Here is a 26,456-nt window from a genome sequence, read left to right as displayed (position 1 = left end):
TCTCTCTCTCTCTCTCTCTCTCTCTCTCTCTCTCTCTCTCTCTCTCTCTCTCTCTTTGTGTGTGTGAGCAATCGGCATCGCCGCGGCATCACTGAAACACAAAGTCATACATTTATGCATCGGGTCTCGCTCTCCGTAGCGAATCCATGTGCTATCCGTATGCATTTCGGGACTGTCAAAGGAAAAGAGAAACAAAGCCAGACAAACGTGTTGGTACGCTAAGGCAAACGAGACGGAACCAGAAACAGAGATATGCAGCGAGAAAGAGATAGAGCGCGCTCAAGCTTAGTGAATATACACACAGCAAGCAACGCAAAACAGCATGCTGCTGGTGTGTTGGTGTGTGAATACCTGAGCATCGAACAGAACAACTGATTCGACTTGCTGTACGATTTCCATTGAGAATGTGTTCTCCTTATGTTATATAGAAATGTATGTGTACGCGCTCGGTATGGGTTCATGCGTACCACACCAGCAGAAAAACAACAACCAAGCAGATTTACTCGACACGGCAAATGGCAATAGAATACAGCGCACGCGGCAACAGCAACACACTGTGAGAGAGATACGAATCGAAAATCATTTCTTTGATTCAGTCAGAGTTATACATTTCGGTTGGATGGGACGAGAGATGCAGTCGATTCAGTTGGTCTACGAAACGGATCCGTGAAAGACAGTACGCAATTTGCTAAACTGATTTTTTTATTCATAATAATGTGTGTGTGTAAATATATATATATACTGTGGAATTGAAAACATTGAAAACCACAAACAAACTTTCGGGAAATTAAAGAAAAAAAAACACAACAAACGCTGAGATTTTTTTTCGTTTCTGTTCGACGTCTTTGTCTCTGTCTTCATTCGGCTCTAATAAAAAAAATACTCAAAGAAAATACAAATTCATTGAAATTTGTTTACATTTGAGTTCTTGTGCAAGTGAATGGTGTTTGGTGTGTTTGCTGTTGAATTCAATCGAGCACAAAAGAAATGCAAAACAAACTTGCCAAATTTATTTGATGTATGTGTCGTGTGATCAAGGCAAACCCAAATAAAAGAATGAAGAAAGTCAACAAAGTGTGAAGTATATGTGAAAGATGAACAATTTTCCAATAATATCAATGCAAAGCGAATGGATACGCAAAAAATCCACGGGGAAATAACAACGATGATTCGATTTGAATGCGAAATATTTAGAGAATCATCGATTTGAAAAATCCTAGTGACAAAAATACCGTCGCAACATTGTTCAACGAAAAAAAGAATGAAAAAATCAAATCAACATCACAGGCAACATATCTTCAGCATCAATCACAACAACATCCGAATCAGCAACAGCAGCAACAACCAATAACAATATGCACAACCAACATGTGTAGAAATGAATGGGTGTTGATGCGTGTTTGAACGGACGCGTTTGGTGACGACTAGCAATGTGTTGAAATCGTGTTGTCGTAATTCTGTAGCTTGCATAAAAAGTGTTATTTAAGTAACGGGGTGTGCAATTAAAGACACATATATCATTTCTACCTGCTGAAAAAAAGTACACAATTCAATCATTCAATCATTCCATATTCGGTGTTTCGTACTCAGTTCTGTCGATTGTCAGTTTTGCTGATTGTCCAAGTGAGGCCAAAATTTTGTGCACATTTGGAGTGGAAGAGTGTCCCATCGATGAATGTTTGATAGATTTTTTTTTCACCATACCTCTCCATCTCTCTGTGTCTTCCCATCTCGGTGCAACCGGTAATGTTGAACCATTTAATTGACGACACAACGACAAAAAGCAATCAAAAATCATATAATAATAATATATTGTTTGGCGCGCATTCCATGACATGTAATTGTGTTATGTTGTTGTTGCATTAAGAGTGTTCAAATGAGCTACTTCTTATCAGTTAAACGGAAAAGGTGAATGTTCAGCAGAATTCATATTAAAAGTTATAAACTCAGGAACAACAACAAACAAGTGATCGTTTTGCTCCAGGTCAATGCATACCTATTCTCGATTGAAATATGTCAACAACATTGCAGTGTGTGCACGGACAAAATGATTAAATTCATGTAATTATGATTCTGGTATTTGGTTAGAAGAATTTTGTATGTTTTCGTTAGCAGTAAAATAAATTTACAACGATTTTCCTCTTCTGTCCATTCATTTCTCTAGTTTCGTGTTCGGATATGAAGTTTTATCAATGTTGGAGAGAAACTTAGACAATGATTCAGGTCGATAAAGTACAACAATAGCCGAAAGCAAAGGAGTTGCCTAATTCAATGCACTAGTGGAACATATAAGCGATTCAAGCGCTGACGTATTGTACAAACGACGAACGAAAAGTGAAATAAGACACAGATTTGGAACGAGGAAGCGAACCGACTATGGCTGGAAACATTGTCAAATGGTGGAAACACAAAATATTGGGCGGATATAAACAGTTTTCAGGTAAGAAAACCGTGACCATAACTCTTCGTATGATCCTCTTTTGAATTAGCTCGGTGCAAACGTACAGTACGGCGTGCATAAGTTCAAAATATGTTGTTTAAAAATAATTCTACCTTTTGCACTATTCTATTGTACATTTTACATGTCACGTAGTTTTGGCATTTGTACAGAAGTTTCGATTCAATTTAATGGCATTTTAGCCTAAGAATATTGTCCCAAATGCCATTAGAAATTGTTTACAATTTTCATTTTACTGCACACCGTTTTTGTTTCAAAACAACTTTTTACAAAAAGCAGCGTTCATCATCTCGACTGTGTGAAACCAAAAATGTTGTCAAAATGTCTCCGTTTCGGTGCATAGCTGAGTCCAGAATTCACATTTCAATAATAGAAAAAAAACACACACACATATCTACTCAAAAGTTTCGAAATCATGTAAATTTTTCTTTTTTTCAAAATTAACCACTAAATATATAATGGCATTCATGACGAAAACAGAGGCTGTGATTGTTGCTTTCCTTTTTCATCAATTATTTTCATCTGATCTGTTACGAAATATACAAATCAGCCGCACAAAAGTGATCCCTTTAAAATAATTGCGCTTGAATGTCCAACGGAACGTAATAGCGAAGAAGGAAATGAAAAGCAGTTGAAGAATCAAAGAAAAGACTAAATCAAACGGCAACACATTAACGATGGATGAGATCAAAAATGCATCCGTTTCAAAAGAATTTATGTTGTAACATTAAAAAAAGAAAAGAAAGAGAGAGAGAACGAAAAGAAAAGAACGAATGAACGAATGAACGAACGAACTTCTACTGATTTATACCGATTTGTTGCCGTTTGATCAGAGAAAGAGAAAAAGATACCCAAAATCATTTCAAAAAGCCCGTTTTTTTATTCGTTTTGTCTTCTTCTTTTTGCTGCATGTACGTTTTTTTCTGTGTTGTATTTTTATTCCATTCGGCTTTTGGCTTTTACTCCTTTTCTTTGCGCCATGTTTTTCCCCTCTCTTTCTCTCTTTGCCTGAACCCACTGGCACTGTAATGTTTGTGTGTGTGTGTGTGTTTTTCTTCTTCTTAGAAATCCACCGACATCGCATTATACGGAACATTATGTTCACATGATCTTGTGCTATGTGTATGTGAAGAGCACATGGATTTCACAAAGAAAAGCAGAAGACTTGAAGCGCGTGTATCGAAATGCATATTCTTTATCTTCATTTTTTTATATTCTTTTTTCGAGTGTTTTAAAGTTTTTCCGCCTATCCTTTGCAAGGGCCAGCATACACACGGCATAAACATGTAATCAAAGAACATAAACCTTTCAATACATTTCGACATGGAACGGAATCATTTTGTCCAAACAGTATACTAAGACTAGAGAGAAAAGTAAAAGAATCAAAAGAAGAAAAAAAATAAATTATGATTCGTCGCTGTGATTGAAGAATCAACCGGAGTCAACAACAGAACAGTGTGGTGAAACGCAGAGGTGAAATGAATAGTGAAAGCAGCAAACTGTTCTTTTGTTACAGTTGAAATTGTCAAGACAGCTAATTCCAAGTGCATCGACAAGCGAAAACTGAATGTCTTACGTTGAATAGCAATTTTTTTCATTATGGTTGTATAGACCATTGTTTGGAATCCTCAGTACACATTCTGATGCATTCCATTCACATGTATTACAGTTAACAAAGGTACTGTCAGCACTCATAAACGTTTTTTTTTGTCTGCACCGGCTTACTGTATTGCACAGTGCACATATGAAAATTGTTCATTTTGCAATTTATTCCTTTTCATTAAATCGCTTCAACCAGTGGAATTGTTTGTGTCACCAAAAAAAAATCCTGTGGCAAAAATGTTCATCCTTTCGGAGAATCTCCGATTTTACAGTTGTTCTAGCACTTAATTTATGTCGTACGATATACAACAACATACTAGATGCATGTAAATGAAAGCAATAAAAAATATCTCACATACATGCCAATGTACGTTCCATGAATGGTTTCGAATTGAATATTACATTCTGAGAGCTACCTACAGCCTGCGGAAAAACAAAAAACATCTACATATTGGCGGTTAATAACCATTAAGTATGCTGTCCAACAGAGTTCGATGCGTTGAGATATTGCGTTTGTCAGCGGCGCACAAATCGGATCAAGGCTAGATCTGAAGGCACTGGGACCTCCAATGAAGTTTCATGCCATTTTTTTTTCTATCACTCTCTCTCTTTCTTGAATTTTTGGACATTGGCCAACCTCGACGATATTGCGATAGTTTAAGCTAGGAATTTCATATGCATCACCGATAACATGCACAGCCGACAAAAAGATTTTTGGTTCAAGAAAATCTATCCAATGAACGAATACAAAAAAATAAACATACAAAGTCTACGAACAATTAAAATACTTAGAATTGCTTTGATTCTTTTTGAACGCATTGCCGAAGATATGGCACAACAAACGTACAACAAAAAATGAAGTAGTCTGTCAAATGCTAGGCATAATAATGATTACGTTGCAGAATAATGGAACAATGGGTGACATTTTCAGAGAATAGTTAAAGATTATAATCACTCAATTGCGTATGTTTTTCTCCTTTTTCCGTTCCTTTTTGTCGCTCGTATGTTGGTTTCATTTCGTTGCCCTACACACGAGGCGACAAATAAGGAAGAAGGTACTGAAACAAAAGAACATATTGCCCCGAGACCGATGTTATGCTGCTGTGTTACAATCACACAATCGGCATGTAGTTGCGATGTAATCTAGGTGTTTTAAGGCATTTTTCTTTGTCTGCCTTCCGCTCTCTTTCTCTCTCTCTCTCGCTCGTCCTCTGCCATCGTTAATGTGTTTGTCCTTCCGGAATCGCTTAAGTAACAGAAATTATTTCTCTGATTATTAAATCATGCTCGAGGAACTTGAATTTTGATGTTGTATGATGCAACACAAACTGCACATTGTTGGTGGAATGACAAGAAATTATGGATTGCACTTGTAGTCACTTGAAAGTCATAATTATGTTAATGGTCCTGGACTCATACATTTTCATTTTTGCCTTCCTGTGGACGGATTCAGAGCGCTGCGTAGTGAGACAAGCCCACTAATGCTCATTCAAACTACGACTAACTTTGAAGCGTTCGTTCGTTCGTTTAGTTTATATTGCTCAAGAGTAATTGAGAGTAAGAGTGCGATTTCTCCCTCCATTCTCACCATTAAATCGCGCTTCTTTCCCTCCACTGAATCCAACTTGTTGACATAATCGCTACTCAAGACGATGGAAGAAAGAAAAATCCATCCGTATTTTCTTCTGCACAGGAAGTAATTCTATGTATGAAAAAGATTGGAGCTAATTTCTGCCCCATTATTTGCACTATGGGTTATGACATGTAACAATACCTGCCAGTGTTTATTTTTTCATAGAAAAAATATTTGGTTTACATTTCCTCTTGATGAAAAGGATCTGTCTCGTGGAACAAATTATAAACCAGCAGCTACAATAAATTCTAAAGAACCCTGAACACCATAAGAATAGATCAAAGTTAAAAATATATCTTTTTTCACAATACCCTAACGATGAACCGAATGAATGAGAATTTCGATCTAGTCGTTACTTTGTGGAACTAACAGTCACACTGATAAAAAACGAACTACATAGTTACATCAATACTTCAAAGATAATTGCACTATTCACATGTGATTCGTTCGAATCAAATGTATGCAACGTCATGAATATATGTTGTATCAAAGGGTGGTTCATTTTCGGACGATCATGAACCATTTGGGTACAAACCACATATTCAACGATAGAATGAATGAAGTGCTGCAAGTGTGTGGAATAAAAATTAACCCTTCGTTTCCATTTTTCAAACATTCAGCCAATTAATAAATGCGAATGAAAGAAAAGCCAACATAAAAGTGAATAGCAAACGCACAAAGGAGCGATTTGTAAGGCCTTTGCATTTGCCATGATTATGACGATCTTTCTCCATTGAATGCCAAGTGTTTGCGCATTATATGATTTGTGCCGTATCAAAAAAAAACGTTGGCTTGAGTACCAGTCGGCAAAGAAGAAACGCAGATTTAAACATAATATTCCTATGACGAGGCATTTGTTTCCAAGAGGTACAGACGCGAACGGAGAAACCCGTCTGTAAACTTCTGGTTAACAAATTCAAGTAGTAGAAAATCTTGGACCCTCACGCATAAATACTAAAATGATCATTGTTTTTAGACAAAATGAGTTGACACAGAACCCATGAGCTTAAACTCAATTCAAATGTGCGAATCACAAATCGAATCCATTTCTATAACTTGCCGCAAAAAAAATTTCCGCTTGGGGCGCATGTATGTGCAACAAGAAAGGAATAACTATCTACCTCTTCGACATACGTTTCAATTAGAATTTAAAAGCCCTTTCACGAAGTACACGCATTTTCTAAAGACTTCATTTACTCAGCCAAAGTGTTTCTTTGAAAATGACTTTGTGCCTTTATGCACTGCCATGTACTTCAATGAAAGCAAAACAAATATGCTATTAATAATCTTTGACTATGCGGTAAATTTGTAGCATGACACTTTGGGCACTTGGGTACACACAGCAAACAAGAGATTTGTCAAGTGGATCCGATGCGTTTTGGCTGGGGTATAATTTGTACACAATTATCCCCCCGGTTTTATAATTTTCATCGTTTGTATTTTTTTTCCAGAATCATTCCATCTGACGAATTGTTATTTGTTTTTTATTTCTTCGTTTTTTTCTTATTCAATTCGGAACCGACTGGATGATCGGTGGCGATGATACGATGATTTTAGAGAGATTACGACTGATGTATTTACCTTTTATGTATGTTTCTGCCGATAGTGTTTCATGTTGATCGTTTTTATATGTATGTGGCCCGCAGTTCGTTTGGCGTGCTTTTTTTATTCTCTTTCATTTTTTTTTATTTGACGTCTTTTTCTCTGTACATTGGTAACACGTCCTCTCTCACTCTTTTGCAGTGCTGTGTTGTGTATCGGCAGTTTTTTCTACATGTAACACTTCTATGCCATGCCTTCAATATTTTTTTTTTCTTACGCAAAAAGATAAAATGAAACGAAAATGCGCGTGCGGGCTTTTGAACATGACGGTTCACCAATGAAAAATTGCAACTTCAAAGCAAATATTTGCGCACGCCGTGTGCGAATTGATGTGAAGAACAAGAATAATGAAAGAAAAAACGCAAATAGCTCAACCACACAGACGTACAGAACAAAAGCACTAAAGAGAGTCAAGAATGTAGTAAACAAAATTTTCTTCTTTTCCGTTTCATTTTATTTCATTATTCGAACAAAAAAAAGACAGAAAAAGATGCGCGCTCAAATGAATACAGAGAGAAGAAAGGGAAGAGAGAGAGAGAGAAAATGGCAACAGCCGCTGCGGCAGAAACACATGCGAAAGATGCAAGGATAAAGAAGCAACAAACGCTTTGATTAAACCGCGAAATAGTCGATTATCTGTGAGCGCGTTCGGCGAGCATATGACAAACCAAAATGAATGAGTGTAATCGAATTGGCCTCTCTTGTAAGACAAATGTGTACATATGACATATTGATGTATTAATATATATATGCGTACTAAAGAAGTCTGGATGAAGAACAACTTCACTTTAAGACATGGCTTATGGATGGTCAAACTCCATATTTCTCACTTTCTGAATAAGTGGATATACCATTTATTCAGCATGGAATTTAGCTATTGCCGTCAACACATAGACGTCTTCATTTCCTCTCGATTTGAAAAACTCAATTGAGTCTGCTTGATAGATTAGAAATTGATCAAAATTAAGATCGATACACTTTCTATGAAAAAATTTAAAAACCAGTTTGCAATGCAATGCATGAGGTGGGAAAGTATCGCAAAACATAAACATGAAAAAATGTGATTAAAATGAACAACGCAGCCATAAATCTCCAGTTGAATTAATGCTACGGTTGAAAATGTAGAAGATTTTGCTTTTCTTCCAAACGAGAAGCGTCGAAACATTTAGCCACGAGGGCGAATTAACTCTCACATTGGTATTTTGGATCATTCTATATTTTTCTTCCATTGATTTCGGTCAAATGAGAAAATATTGATTTGATTGATTTGATTGATTTGATTGATTTGATCGAATTCTTTAAAAAAACGATGTTAGAATATCCTATACTCAATTTGATCTACGATCCATCCATGTGTGCATGTATCGTAGAATTAGATGTACATGTTCAAAAAGCAATCGTTTAAAAATCGGAACTATGATCAAACCTATTCAGATGGAAGTTGGCACATAAATGCAGCACGTTCAATTGAAGAGTTGACCGTTGCACGCGCTACAATGCATACAGTGCTTGCTTTTGTACAATTTTGCACCTGAAAAACAGAAAATTGGAAAAGTTGCATTAAAGCAATCATCGTATTTATTGAGGCCAAGCTGGATAGAAAACAGGCATACACTGAAAACATTGTATTGCGTGCACAAAAACGAATGTATAACAAAAGAAAATATAAGTATATCTTTGTTCTTGAAATTTCATAAAACCTGCACTATCTATTGTTGATTTCGATCTGCAAATCAACACATCGGTGCAATATCTGAATGCATTAACCCATTAACTACCAGTGGTCAATCTTTCGACCAGTGACTTTCGATATTTTTTTCAGGGTCTATCTTTATCCCCAGATTCGACTAATTTTTTTTCGAAAATAAAGTTTGAAATTCACACTTCTTAATGAGAATAATACAAAATCAATAAAAACGTTTCAAATTGGTCGGATCGATCATCGAATGAAACCAGAAATTTTGGAAAAAAATCCCCTAAGAAATTCTACAAATTTGTACTGCATTTTCAATTTTCCTATCGCTGTTAAAGATAAATGGGACTCATATCTCACGATTTGCGAAGTCTACTGTTATTTTTAAACAAAAATTGATAATAAAATATTTGAAAGTATCACGCAATTTGAATACAAAATAAGGATCCTGGTAATTAATGGGTTAAACTATAACTCAATGAAACCATGTAAAGACTGTCTCTTTTGCTACCCATTGGAACGGGTCAATTGAAATGACTGCATGTTATATTTGCATGGAGAGCCGATTTATTCGTATTTGAGATCAAATTAAAAAAAACTTAAAGAGAAAGTACTTTGTCTAAAGTACTGCATAACTTTTGAATAAATTGCCGAATTATCGAATGACCTTAGCTATAGCCAAAAATGCATTGTATATTGGAAAGCAGCACTTTTTTCTTCATTTTTCTTCAGACTCGAAAAGTATTCACACTTTTAAGCGGTGAGCGGCAACATAGATTGAATTCGGTAATAATCACAAGCGATTGATCTTGTTCAACACGTTAAAAGCATTAAGCGGTGCGCGCGACTCACCGGCGTTGAATTCGAATTTGAAACAGATATTTGAATCCGGACATAACACGCATTGAATTCGAACGCATTGAAATGATCGCAGTATTCGGACTTATTTCTTGCTTCTCATTTTTCATTCCATGGTTTTGAATTTATCGACGAATTTGTCTCCATTGGGATCCTCACTGGGTGATACATTCATTCCGTTCGTTCGTTTGTTCGCTTCATCCGTTCTCTTTTACTCATTCTTGTTCTGCATGCACACAAGGCGAACACATAATCTAGGCGCTCAAACGACCGCTCGTATGTTGTGTGCCGTATACCGGCATGGTTTGGTTATTTTCGTATGCCGTCTTCCATTTCACAAATACATTCGAATTTTCGAAAGGCTATATAAAGTATACACACAACATCGTTCTTATGTCGGCATATTTAAACCATTAACAAAAGAGACACCGCCAAAGATACAAAACGAACGAAAAATAGATAGAAGTGGAAGAGAAAAAATGAAAAAAAGAGCAAAAACAGCAACAACAACAACAACAACAAAATAAGTATGCAGTTCAATGCGTTGCGCGAAAGAAAGACCAGCACAAACAAAGACATTCTGATCGCTGCAAGGCATTCAATGTATGAAGAAATGTGGACATATTCGAAGCTTCGGACTGTAAATGTATGACTACAGTGTATCTGTATCGAATGCTTACAAATGAATAAAAAAAACGACAAAAACGTGCGCTGTGTAAGTGTGCGGTATGCCTAAGTGTTTGGTCGTATACGATAGGCTAGCGCGCGAAATCATTTCTTTCAATAATGTTTCATTCCATTTCTATAATAATCCATATCAATCAAAAAAATTCAATCGCACAAATAAAATCACGTACGGGAGAAATACTTTTACCTAGATAAATGCACTAAGCAATTTTGCAAATTTACACTCAAGTTTGTTATGGTGTGATTCGATATTCTATCAATCTTGATTCGATGCTGACTATCAGTATATTTGTGAAGTCAAAACAAACGTTGAAATTCAATCAGTTCAGCTTTCATTGATAATAATCACAGACCGTATGGTCTAAATTTCACTTTTGTTTCTAAACGTGTTTTTTCGATCGACCCTAACGCAGATCCTTCCATAGAAAATGGATGAAAAGAAAGAAAAAAACGAAAATGTGAAGTAAGAAAAAAGATCGAATCATATCATTCTACAAAGCGATAAAAAGACCAAGCGACAGCAAAACGAAGAAGGAAAGAAACACACGAGCATAAAGGGAAATGTCGTAAAACTTATATTTGGTAGTAATACCTAAACAAATGGAGATGAATTTACCACAATGGCAGACAGAAAGAGAGAGAGGAAGAGGAAGAAAGAAAAGAGCAAGAGTGCACCACAACGGCAACTCATAACCGCACTACGAATCAATCGGGTGTAATTAATGCATTCAATGTGCAAACCAGTGCAAAATAATTCGCGTAACACGTGCGCATATATTCATTATTAATGACAGAACTCACACAACTGTTATATGTAAATCAACTATGAAATGAATATACATATATTCCTTATTTTGATTTAAAATTCGTTGAACCTAAAAGCCTCAGGCTATAGATATTTCCACCGAGGTTGCTTCGACATAATATTCAAAACAAATTATTCATCAATCCATGGTCAGTTATTGAATTTTGTCATCACATCAATTCCAATGAGTTTTTATAATATACACTTGTATATCAAGCCTTCAAAACATTCATTTTATACACCAAATCACCGCAATCATCGGACAAATTACAATGTACAAAAATATGATTTCCTCGAACTGATATGTTGAATGTGGTGATCGGAAAAAAGTGTGTGTTTGCGCAAAAAACGCAGCTCGTCCATCACCAACGCATCAAAGAGGAAACGAATATTGCGCCACTATGCATATGAACATATTAAGCGGAGGAACCGTGGTGTGAATCTCCAAATCAATCTGCAATGAGTAAGGTGCAATAAGATGTGCCGAAAAAAAACGTAATAATAAAGTAACAGCCGAAAAATGCGCTGCGCGATCAAAGTCACTATACTAAATGGTCGACGTATGCATGTCATGCGCGTCGGCATTGGCAATTACTTTATATCGATGCATCGGTGTGTGCGTTCTCTGTGATTAAAGTTGTTTTTGTTGTTTTCTTCCTTTTTCTGCGTTTCTCTCGCCTTCGCTTCAGAATTTACTAGAATTTAATGCAGACGATCGTTCACCAGGCCGTTATTACGTCGCATTTCAGTGCGGCATAGCCTCGCATCTTCTTCATTCGAATGCCATGCACAGGCTTCGTCGGCCAACTACTTTAATTGCCTTGGGATGATGATTTTCTTTCTTCTCTAAAATGACAATTGCACACACAATGGATTATTTCATTTCAATAACAATTTTGACATGTATCTTGTTCCAATTCACGCACAATTCATGGGTGCGGACACTTTCACAGATCTCCGATAAAGATGTGGTGTAGCCTATTCATGTTGTCTTGTGGTTTTAGTCGATTTATCATTTGTTTTGCTTCACTTTATTTTGTTATTTGGTAGCTATGTTTGGATATTGCCGCAGCTCACTATTGCATCTGCTGTTTTGCCGTATGCATAAAACCTGCATTCGTTTTTTCAATGGAACCTAGCAGTGATAACCGATTGATTCGCCGCTATCGGTCTCGCCGGTTTGATATACGTATACGACCAAAATTAAGAGTGTTCAGAAAAGAAACAGCATAAAGATTATATGATCGCAAAGTGAACGCTGCAACACTCTCTCAACATTTTATAATGGCCGTCGTGGATGTTGAAAAGTTCAATGGTTCATACCGCATTTATCACTTGTACTCTTTGATGCTTTTTCTCTGTTGTTTTTTCCCCTTTGTCACCATCATCATCGTCGCCGTCGTCGTCGTTGTTGCTTTTTTATTCTCCCTGAAAATCGGACTCATAATATTTGGGCGATAAAAGAATCATCGGACAAACGACGACTACTCAATGAAAGAGTTCCGTGAGTGCCAGTGCAGTGCAGTGATTTTCGGAATATTTTATTCGGCTTTGTATTTCTGTATCTTCCGTTCGGTTCGGTTCGCTTCGCTTTGGTTTGCTTTGATTTGCTTTGCTTTGCTTTGCTTTGCTCTGCTTTGCTTTGCTTTGGTTCGGTTCGTTGCCATTGTACTTTCTTTTCTTTCTGGAGAATACATCAGAGGTTGGATGGTTGTATGTGTTTTTTTACATTCATCTGCGGTCTCGTGATGTTTTGATTTTGACTTAAGACCGTGGCTAAAGTTCTTCTTCATGCATCTTTGCCATCTTCCATCATCAATGTTATTATTATTGTTATTTTTCTTTCGTTATGTTATTTTTTTTCTTCATTCACTTGGCACATATATTTTGATCTTTCGTTCGTTTGGTCGATCGTTCGTTCGTTTGGTCGGCCACTCTTTTCAGAGCCTTTCATAAATTGGATGTGGTAATTTTGTAGTGCCTAGCGCATCAAGCCCATAATTACATATAGATATCGTAATTAACGGATAGTAACACCTTTTGGATCTTTGTCTACACTGAATCATATTTGGCTTTCGGTTTTTCGTTTTAGATAGCGTGCGCAGTGCGCACTACGTTTTCGTTCCTTTCGAAACGTTTATGCTTTGGCTTCTTTTCCCCCTCTATCATTCACATTTTGGTGTGTCTTGCATTTCTTGCGAGAGCTACATATCATTTTTTTAGCGCTGCTATAGCGCGCTGTTCGGGTGATTACGTGCTTTTTCGGTGTTTTGCACTCATCATTTAGTTGCCGTTGGGCATGTTATAACATCCATCGCGCACAACACATTTTACAACGTGGCCACGGCAACACCATGACTAGTTACACACTTAGTAGCAACCCAAATTAACATGTGGTGATGAAGATGATGATGAAGAAGAAGAAGGAAGAAACGAAATCCGAAGTGAAAAAAAATTAATCAAAATACATAGACTGAAGACTGAGCCGACTGATATTGTTGCTATTGTTACGGCCACTGCATCTTGCACCAGAGCGCGGTAAAAATGTTGAATGTGTGAACCGCACAAACCAATAATAAACGGTAAATCATTAATAGACATAAAACACATCACAAACACAAACGGTCACATACAACACAAATGATTTGTCGACCTTCTTGCTCGGAGAAAATGACGGATGATGCAGTTTTGATGATTAGGAAATCAAATTGTGAAATAGTTGACGGCATAGGACAATCAGTGCTGCAAATTTTTTCTCCGCTAATGATGAGTTTCTATAATAGTATATAAAATGTGATATTCATTGTTTTTCTGCCTCTACGAGCCGCTTTTGTAATTTTTTTTCAACATATTCTATTTTGTTTATATTGAAAATCACAGCTTGCATATTCAGAATTCTAATAACTTCTGATTTGTTTGAACTGTTTCATTCAAGTGAGACCAAAAATCTTACTTAAACCGCAAAGATTCGAAGCAATCACAAAGATGAACGTTAATTTCAATTACAACGGCTAAAAATATGAGAATGACTAATGATCCAGGCACCGATGATGATCGAGAGAGAGAGAGAGATTCTCATGCATTCACGCATACCAATTTCAACCCATATGATTATATAACAGCATCTAGCACTGCTCACTGTTGCCCCGGGCAAGCTCTCAGCTCATTTGTCTATTTTATTTCAGTTTGAAAGATTGGATTGAAGCTGTTTTGTGATTGACCGAATTACTTGTATAGTTGTTTCTTTTGCATGAGATCACGAGTGCTCTGGCTACGTTCAATCGTTTCGAAATGAGTGGCCATTCGAACGCACAAGTATAAACGGGGACTGTCAGAATAATCTCCGAATTTGGGTGTGCGTGGTGTGAAATCGTAAGTCATAAAAACTGCACAAAATGTATACATCTCCCTCATTCACAAGACCCTCGCAAGACTCTGCTAAATATAACTTTGCGCTCACTGTTTACAATCAGTCTTGGAAGTTGTGTGGTATTTTACGTCTGTCTAATGGATCGAATGAACAAACTTTGGTCTCGTTTCATTAGTTCGTCCTGTGGTTCTCAGCTTCCATTAGACTCTCCATGGAAATTGAATTATTCGCTAATCGAATACATACACTGGCGAAATGCCAGTGATATCACAGCGGGGAATTCAGGGATGATGTATGATTGTATTCCGCCCGAATATTGTTTAAGTTGATATTTCCGAAATTATTTGTCTGATTATGGTAAATTACTATTCTGCTGGCGATCTATTTTTTCCCGTGAGTTATACTCAGGGTCCTGTGGTTCGAATATCACATTATTATTTGTTTGGCAATATGGCAATACACAATCTTGAATGCACACAAACAAATATGATTGAAGACATATTGGAATCATGATTCGATAAAGACTTTTAAAGATACACCTCCCTCGAAAATGCTCTGTCGAAGCCAATTCCGGGAACAATGGGCATTTCAATTTACGGCATTGTCGAGCTCTGATATTGCAAATGAATTTGTGTGTGAATGGTCTCTTAATTGAATGCTCGCTCATACACATTATTTGGTCGTGCGCTGTGCATCAAGTTTTTCATGAACAGAAAATGAAGTTAAAACGTGCATGCAGTGCGGATGAGTCACGCTCGCAACATTAATCAAAGCCAAGTACGTCAGAGAAGGAGAGAGGGAGGAAGGGAGAAAAGAAGCAAAACTGCTTTAACTCAAAATTAGATACAAAGTAAGCGCTAATGAATACATTTTGCTCCATCGACATCATGCTACCGTGGTGTTAAATGGAAATCGAGCACGTCCAAAATAAGCGAGCACTTTCATCTTGTCACATCCACCTAGATGTGAACAAACAACAACAAAGAACGAACGGAAGACTTATTAAAATGGGTTGTCTCAGTTCGGTCCGTGCATTTTCTTTTTATATCGTGTGTTTTCCTTGTTTGCGCACATCATGTATCGATGGGACTGGGAATCGCATCCTCGTCTAATACCAACATTACGTTACATGTAAAATAACAACAAGAAACGACAAAAGTGACCTCTCGTAGCGGCACAGTTGAAACTAACGAAACAAACACAATTGAACATGTCATTTTCATGTTCAGTGTTGGTTCTGTTGTTTGCCATATAGCCGGAGAGAGATGTCTACAGCTTGGTGGCGTTGAATAACATTCAACACCAATGGGGAATCGGATGAACGAACATATTTCGCATCTCAGTCCCGAATCCAATCATCATCAGTTTGATATTATCAGCATACAAAAATCAGTATTTAACTTGGTCTCGATTACATAGACACGGCCGCATTTCAAACGTTCCACATTTTTGTGAACGTGCAAATTTTATGTGATGTGTAATCAAGGAGACAGAGCACGATAGTGGGAGAGAGCATCATTCTACGCCGATTTCGTTATCATTTCTAGCACACACACACACACACACATGTATGTATATATATATACTCACGACTTACAGTAAAGTTCCGTTGCTTAAGACAATATTGTGCTATTGTGTGAGCGAGCATGGTTGTCGGGATTTGAATGCTGTTCCTGTTTGGCAGCTGCTACTGCTACTGTGGGAGAGATTGTTCCATTTTCTTTGGCTGCCACTGTTGTTGTCGTACGTGACGAAAACGTGGTTCCACATTAACATCAATGTCTTTCCTTTTCCATTCATTATCAATCAGATGTTGAATGTATTTAAAATGCAATACGGCATGGCAAGAAACGACAAAGCTTATGATGTATTCCATCGCCGCAATATCATTCGGATGTTCTGAATACTATAGTCAGCCAAGCAATTTTTTGTGGTGCACGAAAAACGAACTAGTTCGCTCCTTTATATGCTTGCAGCGTGAAAATGTCAAACTTATTTGTTTTGTAAATATGTTGTTCACTCAATTTGAATTTAAAATTAAAGCGAGAAAAGAAATGCTGACAAATACACACACTTACACACAACGCGAATACATTTTAACTTCTAGTTTGCCGATTCACCCTATTTTCCATAAGAAAGCACGGGCGCGATGGAAAGTTTTCAACATCTTGATGTGTTTATATTTTCATAGCAAGAAAGAAAAATATAAACGCAATCACAGGAAAATGGGGCGGTTTATGCCGTATATATTCTTCCAATAAAAATAAATGAGCGTATAACAGCATGTAGCGTGGCATTCATCTGTTCGATACAAATAAAAAAAACCCATTAAAATAACTGCTATGGAGAATGAAACGATGTATAAGGAACGAATGGCATTTCGGCGATAATAACTGGCTTATCGCATGCAATAGTGCAGTATGAGTGGTACATTTTGTCGTAATGTTATTTGGTCACTTCGAGGGGTTTGTTTACGGATTACAGCGCTTTAAAGCACGGCCATTAGTCAAATTACAATGGAACGAACTCGAATTAATTATGTCAACATATGTCCCGATATATCGCAGACACCGACGCATTGTTTTTCATTTCAAATTCGGTGGCATTCAATTGGAATGCTTATATATGTATGTGCGTGTGTGTGTGTGTTCGCTTACAATTTCTGTATTTGTCATAAAATCCCGAGATTTAGAGGCGACATTTCGAAAATGAAGCGCATACTATATTTCATTTCGAATGCATGACATTTATGCGCGCACACGACACCAAATAATGCTAAACACGAAATGCCAATCGGTAAAACGCACGTAGTAGCGGTGACAATACTAAATAAAATTGTATTATCGTCATTGCTGCTTCTGCAGCACGGTCCAAAGCCAAATTCATTTCTGCGGATTCATTCGGTTAGATTAGCTACAATTTTTCTCATGTTGCATCCATTGCAACAAATTCCATACTTGGAATTTGTCTAGTTGTTTCATTACAGCAACGTACAATTGTCAAATTTCGCAATTCCCAGCGAATCGTCTGTGTTCGCCAATAATGAAGTTTTCTCAATTTTATCTTTTAGTTGGTGGTCTTTTGCTTTCGCTTGCTGCTGTGACTTGCTCATACGTGCTAACATCATAATTTTACACGTCTATTTTATGACTTTCGTATTTTTGGTTGCCTCGTCTACTCGACTCAACCGAATTACACTGTACAAACGAAATCGATTTGTTTCATTCATTTTCGTTGTTTGCCAAACGAAAACGTGCTATGTTCAATCCAAAGCGGTTTCGGTTTCGGTTTCGTTTTCGTGAACTCTATCGAAGTTTTCCGTTCAACCTAGAACAATTGAAGATTAGAGCGATCATCGGTTTTTGTTGTCGGCTTCTACGTAATATCTTTTTCATCGTCGATTGTATCGGGCAGACCAATTTGTAGTAACAGCTCCGGTAAAGCTAATAATTCTTAGTCAATGCATATGAAAATTTGGAAAATGAATTGAATACAACTCGAATAGGAATGTCATGCATTCTGAGCAAACGTCGAACCGATGATATTAATGTGTTTAACAAACATTTCGCTTTTGTTATGTCTAACTTCCCATCGTGTTGGTCGACCCATCATCTCCGACTGTTACACAAATTCTTCACACCAAATGCTCGACGTCACTAGCAACGGCAGCGTCGATGATGGAGACTAGGGGAATATCACGCTCCTGAATCTTGTGAGATATTTGAAATAAACATCAATTGTATGACATATTTTCGAATATTTCGAATAAATAAATCAGATTTTTGTGGATTTGGGAGATATTTGAGATTTTTTGCATTAAATCCGAATAAATACATTTAAATATCATTCATAATCACAAAAATCCACGATATTCCGACGTATTCACAAATATCCACCATATTTCATACGATAGATTCTTTAGAGATAAATTAGATTTTTTTGAAATATTTGAAATAATTTAAGCGTGATATTCCCCTAGGATGGAGACCAGAGGCACACATAGCAGACGAATAACCGCCACATTCATCTGAATGGGAAACGCAAAGTGGTGCTAAAATTAAATGTGTCTTATGGGTGATAAGATCGATATCTCACTCCACTGAGTATAATCATGAAAGTTTGCTCGAACACTTCGCCCCAAATGAATGGAAAATATTTTTCGTTTGTTTTTTTTTCGCCTTTCGCACATTCTCCATCGAAAAACTCATTGCCAGGAAAACTCTGTAAAACTCATTTACGCATTTTAGTCGACAATTTTCAAATTAACAAAATGGATGCTGATTTGGGTTTACAAGTTTGGCATGGCTCGATTCGAAACTTTGTCATCCCTTCTCAGTTTTGCGAATTGGATTTTAAAAGTTTTATTCTTTAAAAACAGACCGCACAGCGTTAAATGGAAACATACAACTTTTCTATGCCATATTAAATCAATTATAGATTATTTCTCATTTTCCGCCATACGCTTCTCAGCTCTGGCAAAGTGATTTGGAAGCGAGATATACATATATATAAATATTTTGGGGGCGCTCTGTTTTTATCATCACATTCGATATTCTTTGTAAATGTGAATGCGTCTAATATACTTTTTTGACATGTAAACAAAACCGTATGTAGACAGCAATAATCTCTGCATTCGACACATAATTTCGGTGTCGCTTAAAACCCATTTCATATTCATTTCACTTCGCTATTGTTACGGCCAATAGAAAAGTGAATGTTCTGTATTGCCGCTTAGTTGCGTTGTAATAGCGCTTCGCTGTTATGTAATCTCAAGCACTTTTGTAGATTCCAATTGAATTTCAATCAAAATGATTGTCAAAAGCAGACAACGTGAATAGCGTTCGTTGATGATAATAAAAAAAAAGAAAAGAAGAAGAAAGAACCGACGCATAAAAACCATTTGAGTTGTTTGGAAAACACGATAGTATTCACATCTTCATTATTAAAGCCTCTGGCAGCCAAACATCATGCGTATATCTATGTATATATATCTATATGTAGTATATGTTGAAATAGTACGATCGAAGCGGGCTCCAAAGCAAAAACCACTAGAGTTGAAATCCATATATTTTAGCATTTCTAATTTCAAATATTTCGAAATCATTTGGGACTGAGAATTCAAAGAATGCAAAATTTTTGTTCCCTTTTTTTCGTTCATGGCATGATGACACTCGTTAGTTTGAAATAAATCAACAGCAAAGCAGCCTTGCTGTCGAAATTCGGGAAAAAAATGAATTGGACCAAAAGCATAAATATCGATTGGATCGCACTTGAAAATCTGTAATAAATACGGTCTAAGCACCAAGAGAAAATGCTAAAATCTGTCGAATAATTTTCCTGAATGAAAAAAAAATGAAACACAAAAGAAAAAAAAAATCAAAACAACTTCGAAAAAGTGTGCGAATATGTTGCACAAAGACGAAATTCGTTGACAAAATGGAAAAGAAACGAAACATACACAAAAAAAGTGCTCCAAACGAACTGTGTTTGTCATTTTTAAAAGACCCGAAGAAAATTTCACACATAAACCGAGTTAAAAAGTTGGAAATGAATTCAGCATGATGTGTGCTGCTGCTTCTGCCGATTGCTGTTGTTTTTGTTTGCTGGCATATTTCTTTGCTATTCGACTTGGTTAAGTGGGCATAAGTGCAGTAACATGCCGCTCTCTTTTTTCTTTCTTCATTTTTTTCGTAATTTTATTCTTTTTCTTTTTTCTTCTTAAATTGTTACGTTCGTTTTTGGCTTCGGTTTGGAGTTGATTTTCTCTCTCTCTCTCTCTCTCTCTCTCTCTCTCATTTTTCGCTTGTGGTTCCTCTTTCGGAACATAATGCATAACAGTAAGCAGAGCAGAAACGTAACCAAGAACACATGCTCACAAATGGGATGTGGGCATAATTCATGTGAAGTATTACAAAATGCCCCGATGAGGAGTTTATGAACAGAAATTAGTGTTATTGTTTGTCAGATATTATGGTACGTTTTTTGTTCTCTTCTTTTTTGGTTGACGCTGGATTTTGTTCTGTTCTTCTTGGCACAATTGTACTTAATCCCCGAAAGAAAGTTGAAAAATGAAATGCAGACCGATTTCAGCTAGATTTCATCTCAATGTCATGCACTTTCTATCCTTCTTTCTTCCTTCGTTTCATTCACTTGATTCTTTATGTTTTCCTTCGTGTTGTTGTTGTTGTTGTTGTTTTTTGTTCTTCATTTCCATAGAACAAAAATCGCTCCTTATTTGAACGTCCTATGTGAGATGGATATTTTTCCATACTTATATCCGATCACATCACGTTTACAAACATGCATATAGCCGTACGCGCACGCACACACAACAATTCGTTTCGTTTCGTTTCATTTCGTTTGAAAACATTGTGCGTTTTTATTCATGAAACTTCTTACCTTCAGATTTAAAGCAATGGTCTATACAAAACCGTGTGTTTTTTTCCTCCTTTTCGTCTTTTTCTCTTTGTGTGTTTAAAAAGTTTGATATTTTTCGGCATAATTGTTTTATGTGTGGATGTGTTTCTCCTCTTCGGGTTTTTATCATGTGCTCTTTGATTCTTTATTTTTCTTCTTCTTGTGCTTTTTTCTTCGGTACAAATCCATTTTATTTTATTTTTTTTTTTCGTGAGAAACACACTCTTCCTTTTATTATTGTCTCTTCACATCCAACTGACCATTTATACCGCTCTCTCGGTGTGTCGATTTTGACTTTGATTTGGTACACGCATCTCAGATCTTTTAAAAAATGTTTAAGAAAAAAATACCACCAAATCAAAGAAAAGAAGAAGAGAAAAAAAATCTTAGCACACAAAAAAGGCCGCGCTGGCGTAACCGCGGCATAGACACACACTGAAAGAAGAAAAATGGAAATTAACGAGACAATTCGTGTTTATGATCAATATCGGCAATTTGAAAGCGATTCTTTTAACTTTAATCGCGCACGGGCCCGTTTTTTCTCTCTCTTCTTGTCGGAGATTCGTCTCCCTATAGTGGATTTAAATCTAAATTTAAATCACTGCTTTATAGTGAAAAAAAAAGAAACATAAAACACTTTGATCGCATGAACCAACTCAGAGTTCATTTTTAATAGTTCCGGCTCGAATCTTCTCCTCATAAAATCTATATTCAAACAAGAAAATGTTCAAACCCATTACATATGAACCAATATTCTTATACTTACGGTATTCACGGATATTATTTTAGTCAATTGAATTACCTTTTTTTCAAAGCCATGTGTGAATTAATTGTTTTTTTCTCTTCTTCTTCTTTATTTAGTTCTTCAAGAGTGTGCTACCGATTCAGAGGAGCTGATTTATCCCATCCGAGCACCGTCTTCATGCAGTGCCCCACCCGATCTACTATTGACGGGTGATCGCAACAAAGATGCCAAAGTACAATCACCAACACCGCGCAACGATGCTATTTCGCCGGATCGAATGTTGCTGGAGGTATGATCGGCACACAATCGAGTAACGAATGTGTCACTGGAAACGGAAACTAAAATGATGAAATTTTCTTTTATATTCAACAGGAATTCACGTGCGATGTATCGGTCGAGGGCGGAGGAAAATCCACACAACCATTGCAATTTTCCTTCACATTCTATGATTTAGATGGACATCACGGAAAAATTACCAAAGACGTGAGTGTGCCTTGTAAATTTTGCTGTGAAATATAATTACTTATTCTCAATTTTCCTGTTTTCAAATAACAGGACATAGCTGGCATAGTGTATACGATATATGAGTCGATTGGAAAAACGGTCGTAGTTCCACATTGCGGTAGCAAAACGATAAATGTGCGTCTGACTGTGTCACCGGATGCGAAGTCAAAGTCAGGCGATTCAGTACATTCAGTGAAAAAGAGTTCGAGGAAACAACGAATAAAATCACGACGCCTCTTCAAATGTGATGATGATGAAGAAGGTAGTGGCAGCGGTTGCTTCGATAACAATCAGGAAACAACTAAAGCGACACAATTCGCCGATGAAACATTGCCACAAACTTCAGTATTAGGTACGCAATCGGCACCGATTGCGGCGAGTGAAAAACCCGACGGAACTGTTACCGAAAAACATTCAATAGAGCCGAACAATCGCATGTCAAAAGATACAGTTGATGGCCGATTGGCACCATGTTGTGGGACTGAGAATATGAAAAGCTATCGACACCCCAACTCCAGCCAAACCAACGAGAATATTTACGAGAGTGCACCAGTCTCAAATGAAAACGCTGCTCCACAATCGAAAACCAAGTGCGACAAAGTCAATATAACACTTAATAATAATAACTCCTGCTGCCAAGACTGTCGCGTTACAAATCAACTGTACCAAATCGATAATGTTCCCGTTTCAAAGCCATGCGCACGGAAAATTGGCCGCAAATCGAGATCAAGAAAACCGAAAAATGGACAAGATTCAAATCCAGCCGCACGAATTCGCTCGCTGTCAGTTGGCAATGAGAATAGTTTTCGCAACAGCAACGGTGATGCAAGCAGCGGTGTAAGTGGCAAAGATCGAAACGATGAATGTCTTAACAATTTGCGACGCAATGATCTTATCGATATTATACGAGAAAGTATGGAGAAAAGCAGGCTTTGTTTTCAATCGAATGGGTAAGTTTTTTTTATTACAAAACATTTTCTAATAACAATTTAAATCTGTCCAAAACAATTTTACTAATGTGCTTTGTTTCTATCGAACAGGAAAACAAATGTAAGTCCCTCAAAGCATCACAGACATCGATCGTACACTATCTCATCGAAAATGACACCGATTGATCCGCATTCCAAAGAAATAACCACCGCTAATGCACACAATGCATCGAAAACGAATTGGTGTGGCTATGATTCTATGTTGCATGCGAAAATATGCTCCACAAACAATATCATTTCGAATCCCGTGCTGGCCGCGCACACTTCAAAGCTATTGCACAACTACAACTCCAACCATAATAACTCAACACCAAATTGTAATAATAACAATAGCCGAAATTCGCGAACGCGTCATCGTCATCATAATGAATTTCCGATTTCGGCATCGCCTCAGGTGCAAGGGTACACAAAACTCATGTCAACGCAAAACAGTAAACTCAACACTACCCTACTGAATCAGCTAAATCCGCAGCTGACACAAGAACAAAAATTAACGCGTACCATAAGCCATGTTGAGAAGTGGTTGGCGGACGATCAAACCGCTGCGGCCACATCCAACATTTTGACGGCAAACAATATGCTTGACATCTCGAAAAATATCAATTGCAAAGAGAACAATTTGTACAAAGATGCCGAATTGAACAATGTGAGTGCCGTTGGCGTGGCGGATAAGTTTAAAGAAAATGAAAAATTGGCGAAAAAACTCAACGATGTTGGTTCACCGTCAAAGAAGACGTTCAACAAGGAGATTCTACTCACACGAAAAACACCAAAATCATCATTGTCATCATCACACCGTAATTCCTCGAATTCGGATTCACAGGGCAAGGGCTCAAATACAGTGTCTGCTGTGGGCAACACAGTTGTACCCGAACCTAAAGAAAGCGTTGTCGAGTACGCATCCATTCCGATTATTGACCCCAGCCAAAGTGAATGCGAAAATTTACTACGTGCCAGTTCGGATGAAAGTAGCCAAATCGGAATCGGAACTGATAATGCCTCGCTAACAACAATTCATCGATACGTACACATTCATCATCACTACTATCATCACTAATCCATTGAATAGATAGATATAGAGAAAAATAAACAATGAAAAGCTTCCTCCCGTCAGATAAATTTATAAAAATAAATCGTATATATACATATATATATTTTTGGTTGCTTTTGGTTGGATTGTTTCATCGAATATAATAAGTATTAATTAGAATTTTAATTTACGACAATTAGGCTTGATAATTTTTTTAAATTATTTATAATTCCACAGATGATGCATATATTTCGTATTTCAAAACAAATTTAGTATTTATTGTGAATTTAGGATATATTTTAAAGTTGTTTAAGCGCTCGTTATTTGACACGTAAAACCAAGAAAACGAAACAAAGATTTTTTTTAAATGTGTACATTTTAAGCAATTGAATGATATTAAGACGAGATGGAATTCATATACATTTCTCAAACATATGACTATTGAAAACGATACAACAGGATATTAGAAAGAATAAAAATAGATACAATTCAGCGGAACAATGAAAACAGGGTATTTTGCGATTGTAAAAACGTAATTGTTGACACACATACACACACACTAAGATATACAAACACACCGAATTTTTCATAGAAGAATTGCAGACAATGACAGCGAATTTTTGCATTCTATCGAAAATATTCATTCGAAAAATTATATTATTGCATTTAAATAAAAATGTTTACGCTTCAGTCGCAAATACATGTCAATCGATTTTCATGTTGATAATTGCATTTATTTTCATGAAATTGCGAAAAAATTCATGAGATTTTTTATAATGTTCAAGGCAAACGAAAAAAGAAACTACGGCATACAAAACAGCATTGGTTCCTATTTTTAAATTCTGTTGTAAGTGATGATGGTGTTTCCATTAATTTTGTACGTAATATGGGCTCAAATTAATCGCAACGAATTTCCAATACCATATCGATCTTACGAGAAAAATATAACGTTCCGACATCATACAGAATTTTTTTTTACGAAGGTCACAATTCGATTTAATCATTTCAACTTTGGCGCACGAACATAAGAAGAAGCGGGTCGAAATGCAAAGATAACAATCTAAAATGTTTCGCGTCGTGGTCAATATATTGCTTTCTTACTGTTGTTGTTTTGTCGCTTTTTCGAGGTGTGAAAAATCGCACGCATTTTTTCGATTTCACTTGTTTTCCTTCTTCACGGCGACAACGATTATCGAAGAAAAAAAAGAAGAGAGAATCAACTTGGCATTCGCATAACGGTTTTTACTGGATTATCATGTCTATACTTTAATTCGACTTTAAAAACAGTGGCAATTAACTAATGTGATTGTTAATTTGATGCTGTTTTTATCTCTTGACAGTTCATTTCTTTTATTCATATTTCGTCATTTCGTATTCCTCTTTTTTGCCGATTTTCCTCTTTATACCTCTTTATCTCGCTCTCTACCTCTCTAACAAATCTTCTAGCGAGGAGCATCCCATTCACCTACTGCGTAACTCATAATCTTTTTTTCGCATTTCATTAGCATACAAATTGTTGACGCGAACTCTTCTTTTCTTCTTCGGTTGCTTTTGTTGTGCGTTTCTTCGGAATTGCGACACTGTCTTCTGTTCATACCACTTGTGGAAATCAATGCGAGAATCACTTAAGAAACCGGACCGAAGAGAGATAAGCAGTGAATTGTCACCTCACGAAAACGAGTTCATAAGCGGACCCAACATCGACCAAATATCATTGCATTTTTATTTCAGAAAAAAAAAATCTTTAAATTCGAAAATAATATAATAGTATTAAGGTTAGACACTGAAGACTTCCTTTGAGCCACACCGAAAGAGATAAACATAACTTCATAAAGAAATCAGATAAGCAGAAAGAGACGATACAATGCGAATTAAATATATGCATATTGGAATGCCTGCTATTTTATATGTTTTGCTACAATTGAGCTTTGCACGAACAAGCTGAACACTTTAGTATGGCGATAAACGAATAATATGTTTAAACATTTTTGAACCTTAAATAGATTATTTTATATTTATGACAAATACAGAAAAAGACTGATCCATGTTTAGAAGGTTATTAT

General features: G+C 36.6%; 1 protein-coding gene across 4 annotated transcripts; it reads left to right on the top strand.

Annotated features, from left to right (window-relative positions):
• Nucleotides 1-507: 507 nt before the first annotated feature.
• Nucleotides 508-25,354, top strand: LOC129575168 (protein naked cuticle homolog). Of its 4 annotated transcripts, none has more exons than XM_055458165.1 (6): nt 508-2,061; nt 2,165-2,440; nt 21,987-22,159; nt 22,243-22,353; nt 22,426-23,324; nt 23,415-25,354. In XM_055458165.1, exons 2-6 carry the CDS (start codon nt 2,377-2,379, stop codon nt 24,418-24,420), a joined length of 2,253 nt encoding a protein of 750 aa, XP_055314140.1. In that variant the 5' UTR covers nt 508-2,061; nt 2,165-2,376; the 3' UTR covers nt 24,421-25,354. The 4 variants fall into 4 exon arrangements, with proteins under 4 accessions (XP_055314140.1, XP_055314141.1, XP_055314143.1 ...); XM_055458166.1 differs by having other exon boundaries at nt 511-1,908; XM_055458168.1 differs by having other exon boundaries at nt 511-2,076.
• The last annotated feature ends 1,102 nt before the right edge of the window (nt 25,355-26,456 follow it).

This window comes from Sitodiplosis mosellana, unplaced genomic scaffold (assembly GCF_009176505.1).
Source record: "Sitodiplosis mosellana isolate CC-2019 unplaced genomic scaffold, AAFC_SMos_1.0 Smas_scaffold_6166, whole genome shotgun sequence".
NCBI classification, from domain to species: Eukaryota; Metazoa; Arthropoda; class Insecta; order Diptera; family Cecidomyiidae; genus Sitodiplosis; species Sitodiplosis mosellana.
The sequence above is the reverse complement of the archived record's forward strand: the minus strand, read 5'-3'. Positions and strand labels throughout refer to the sequence as shown.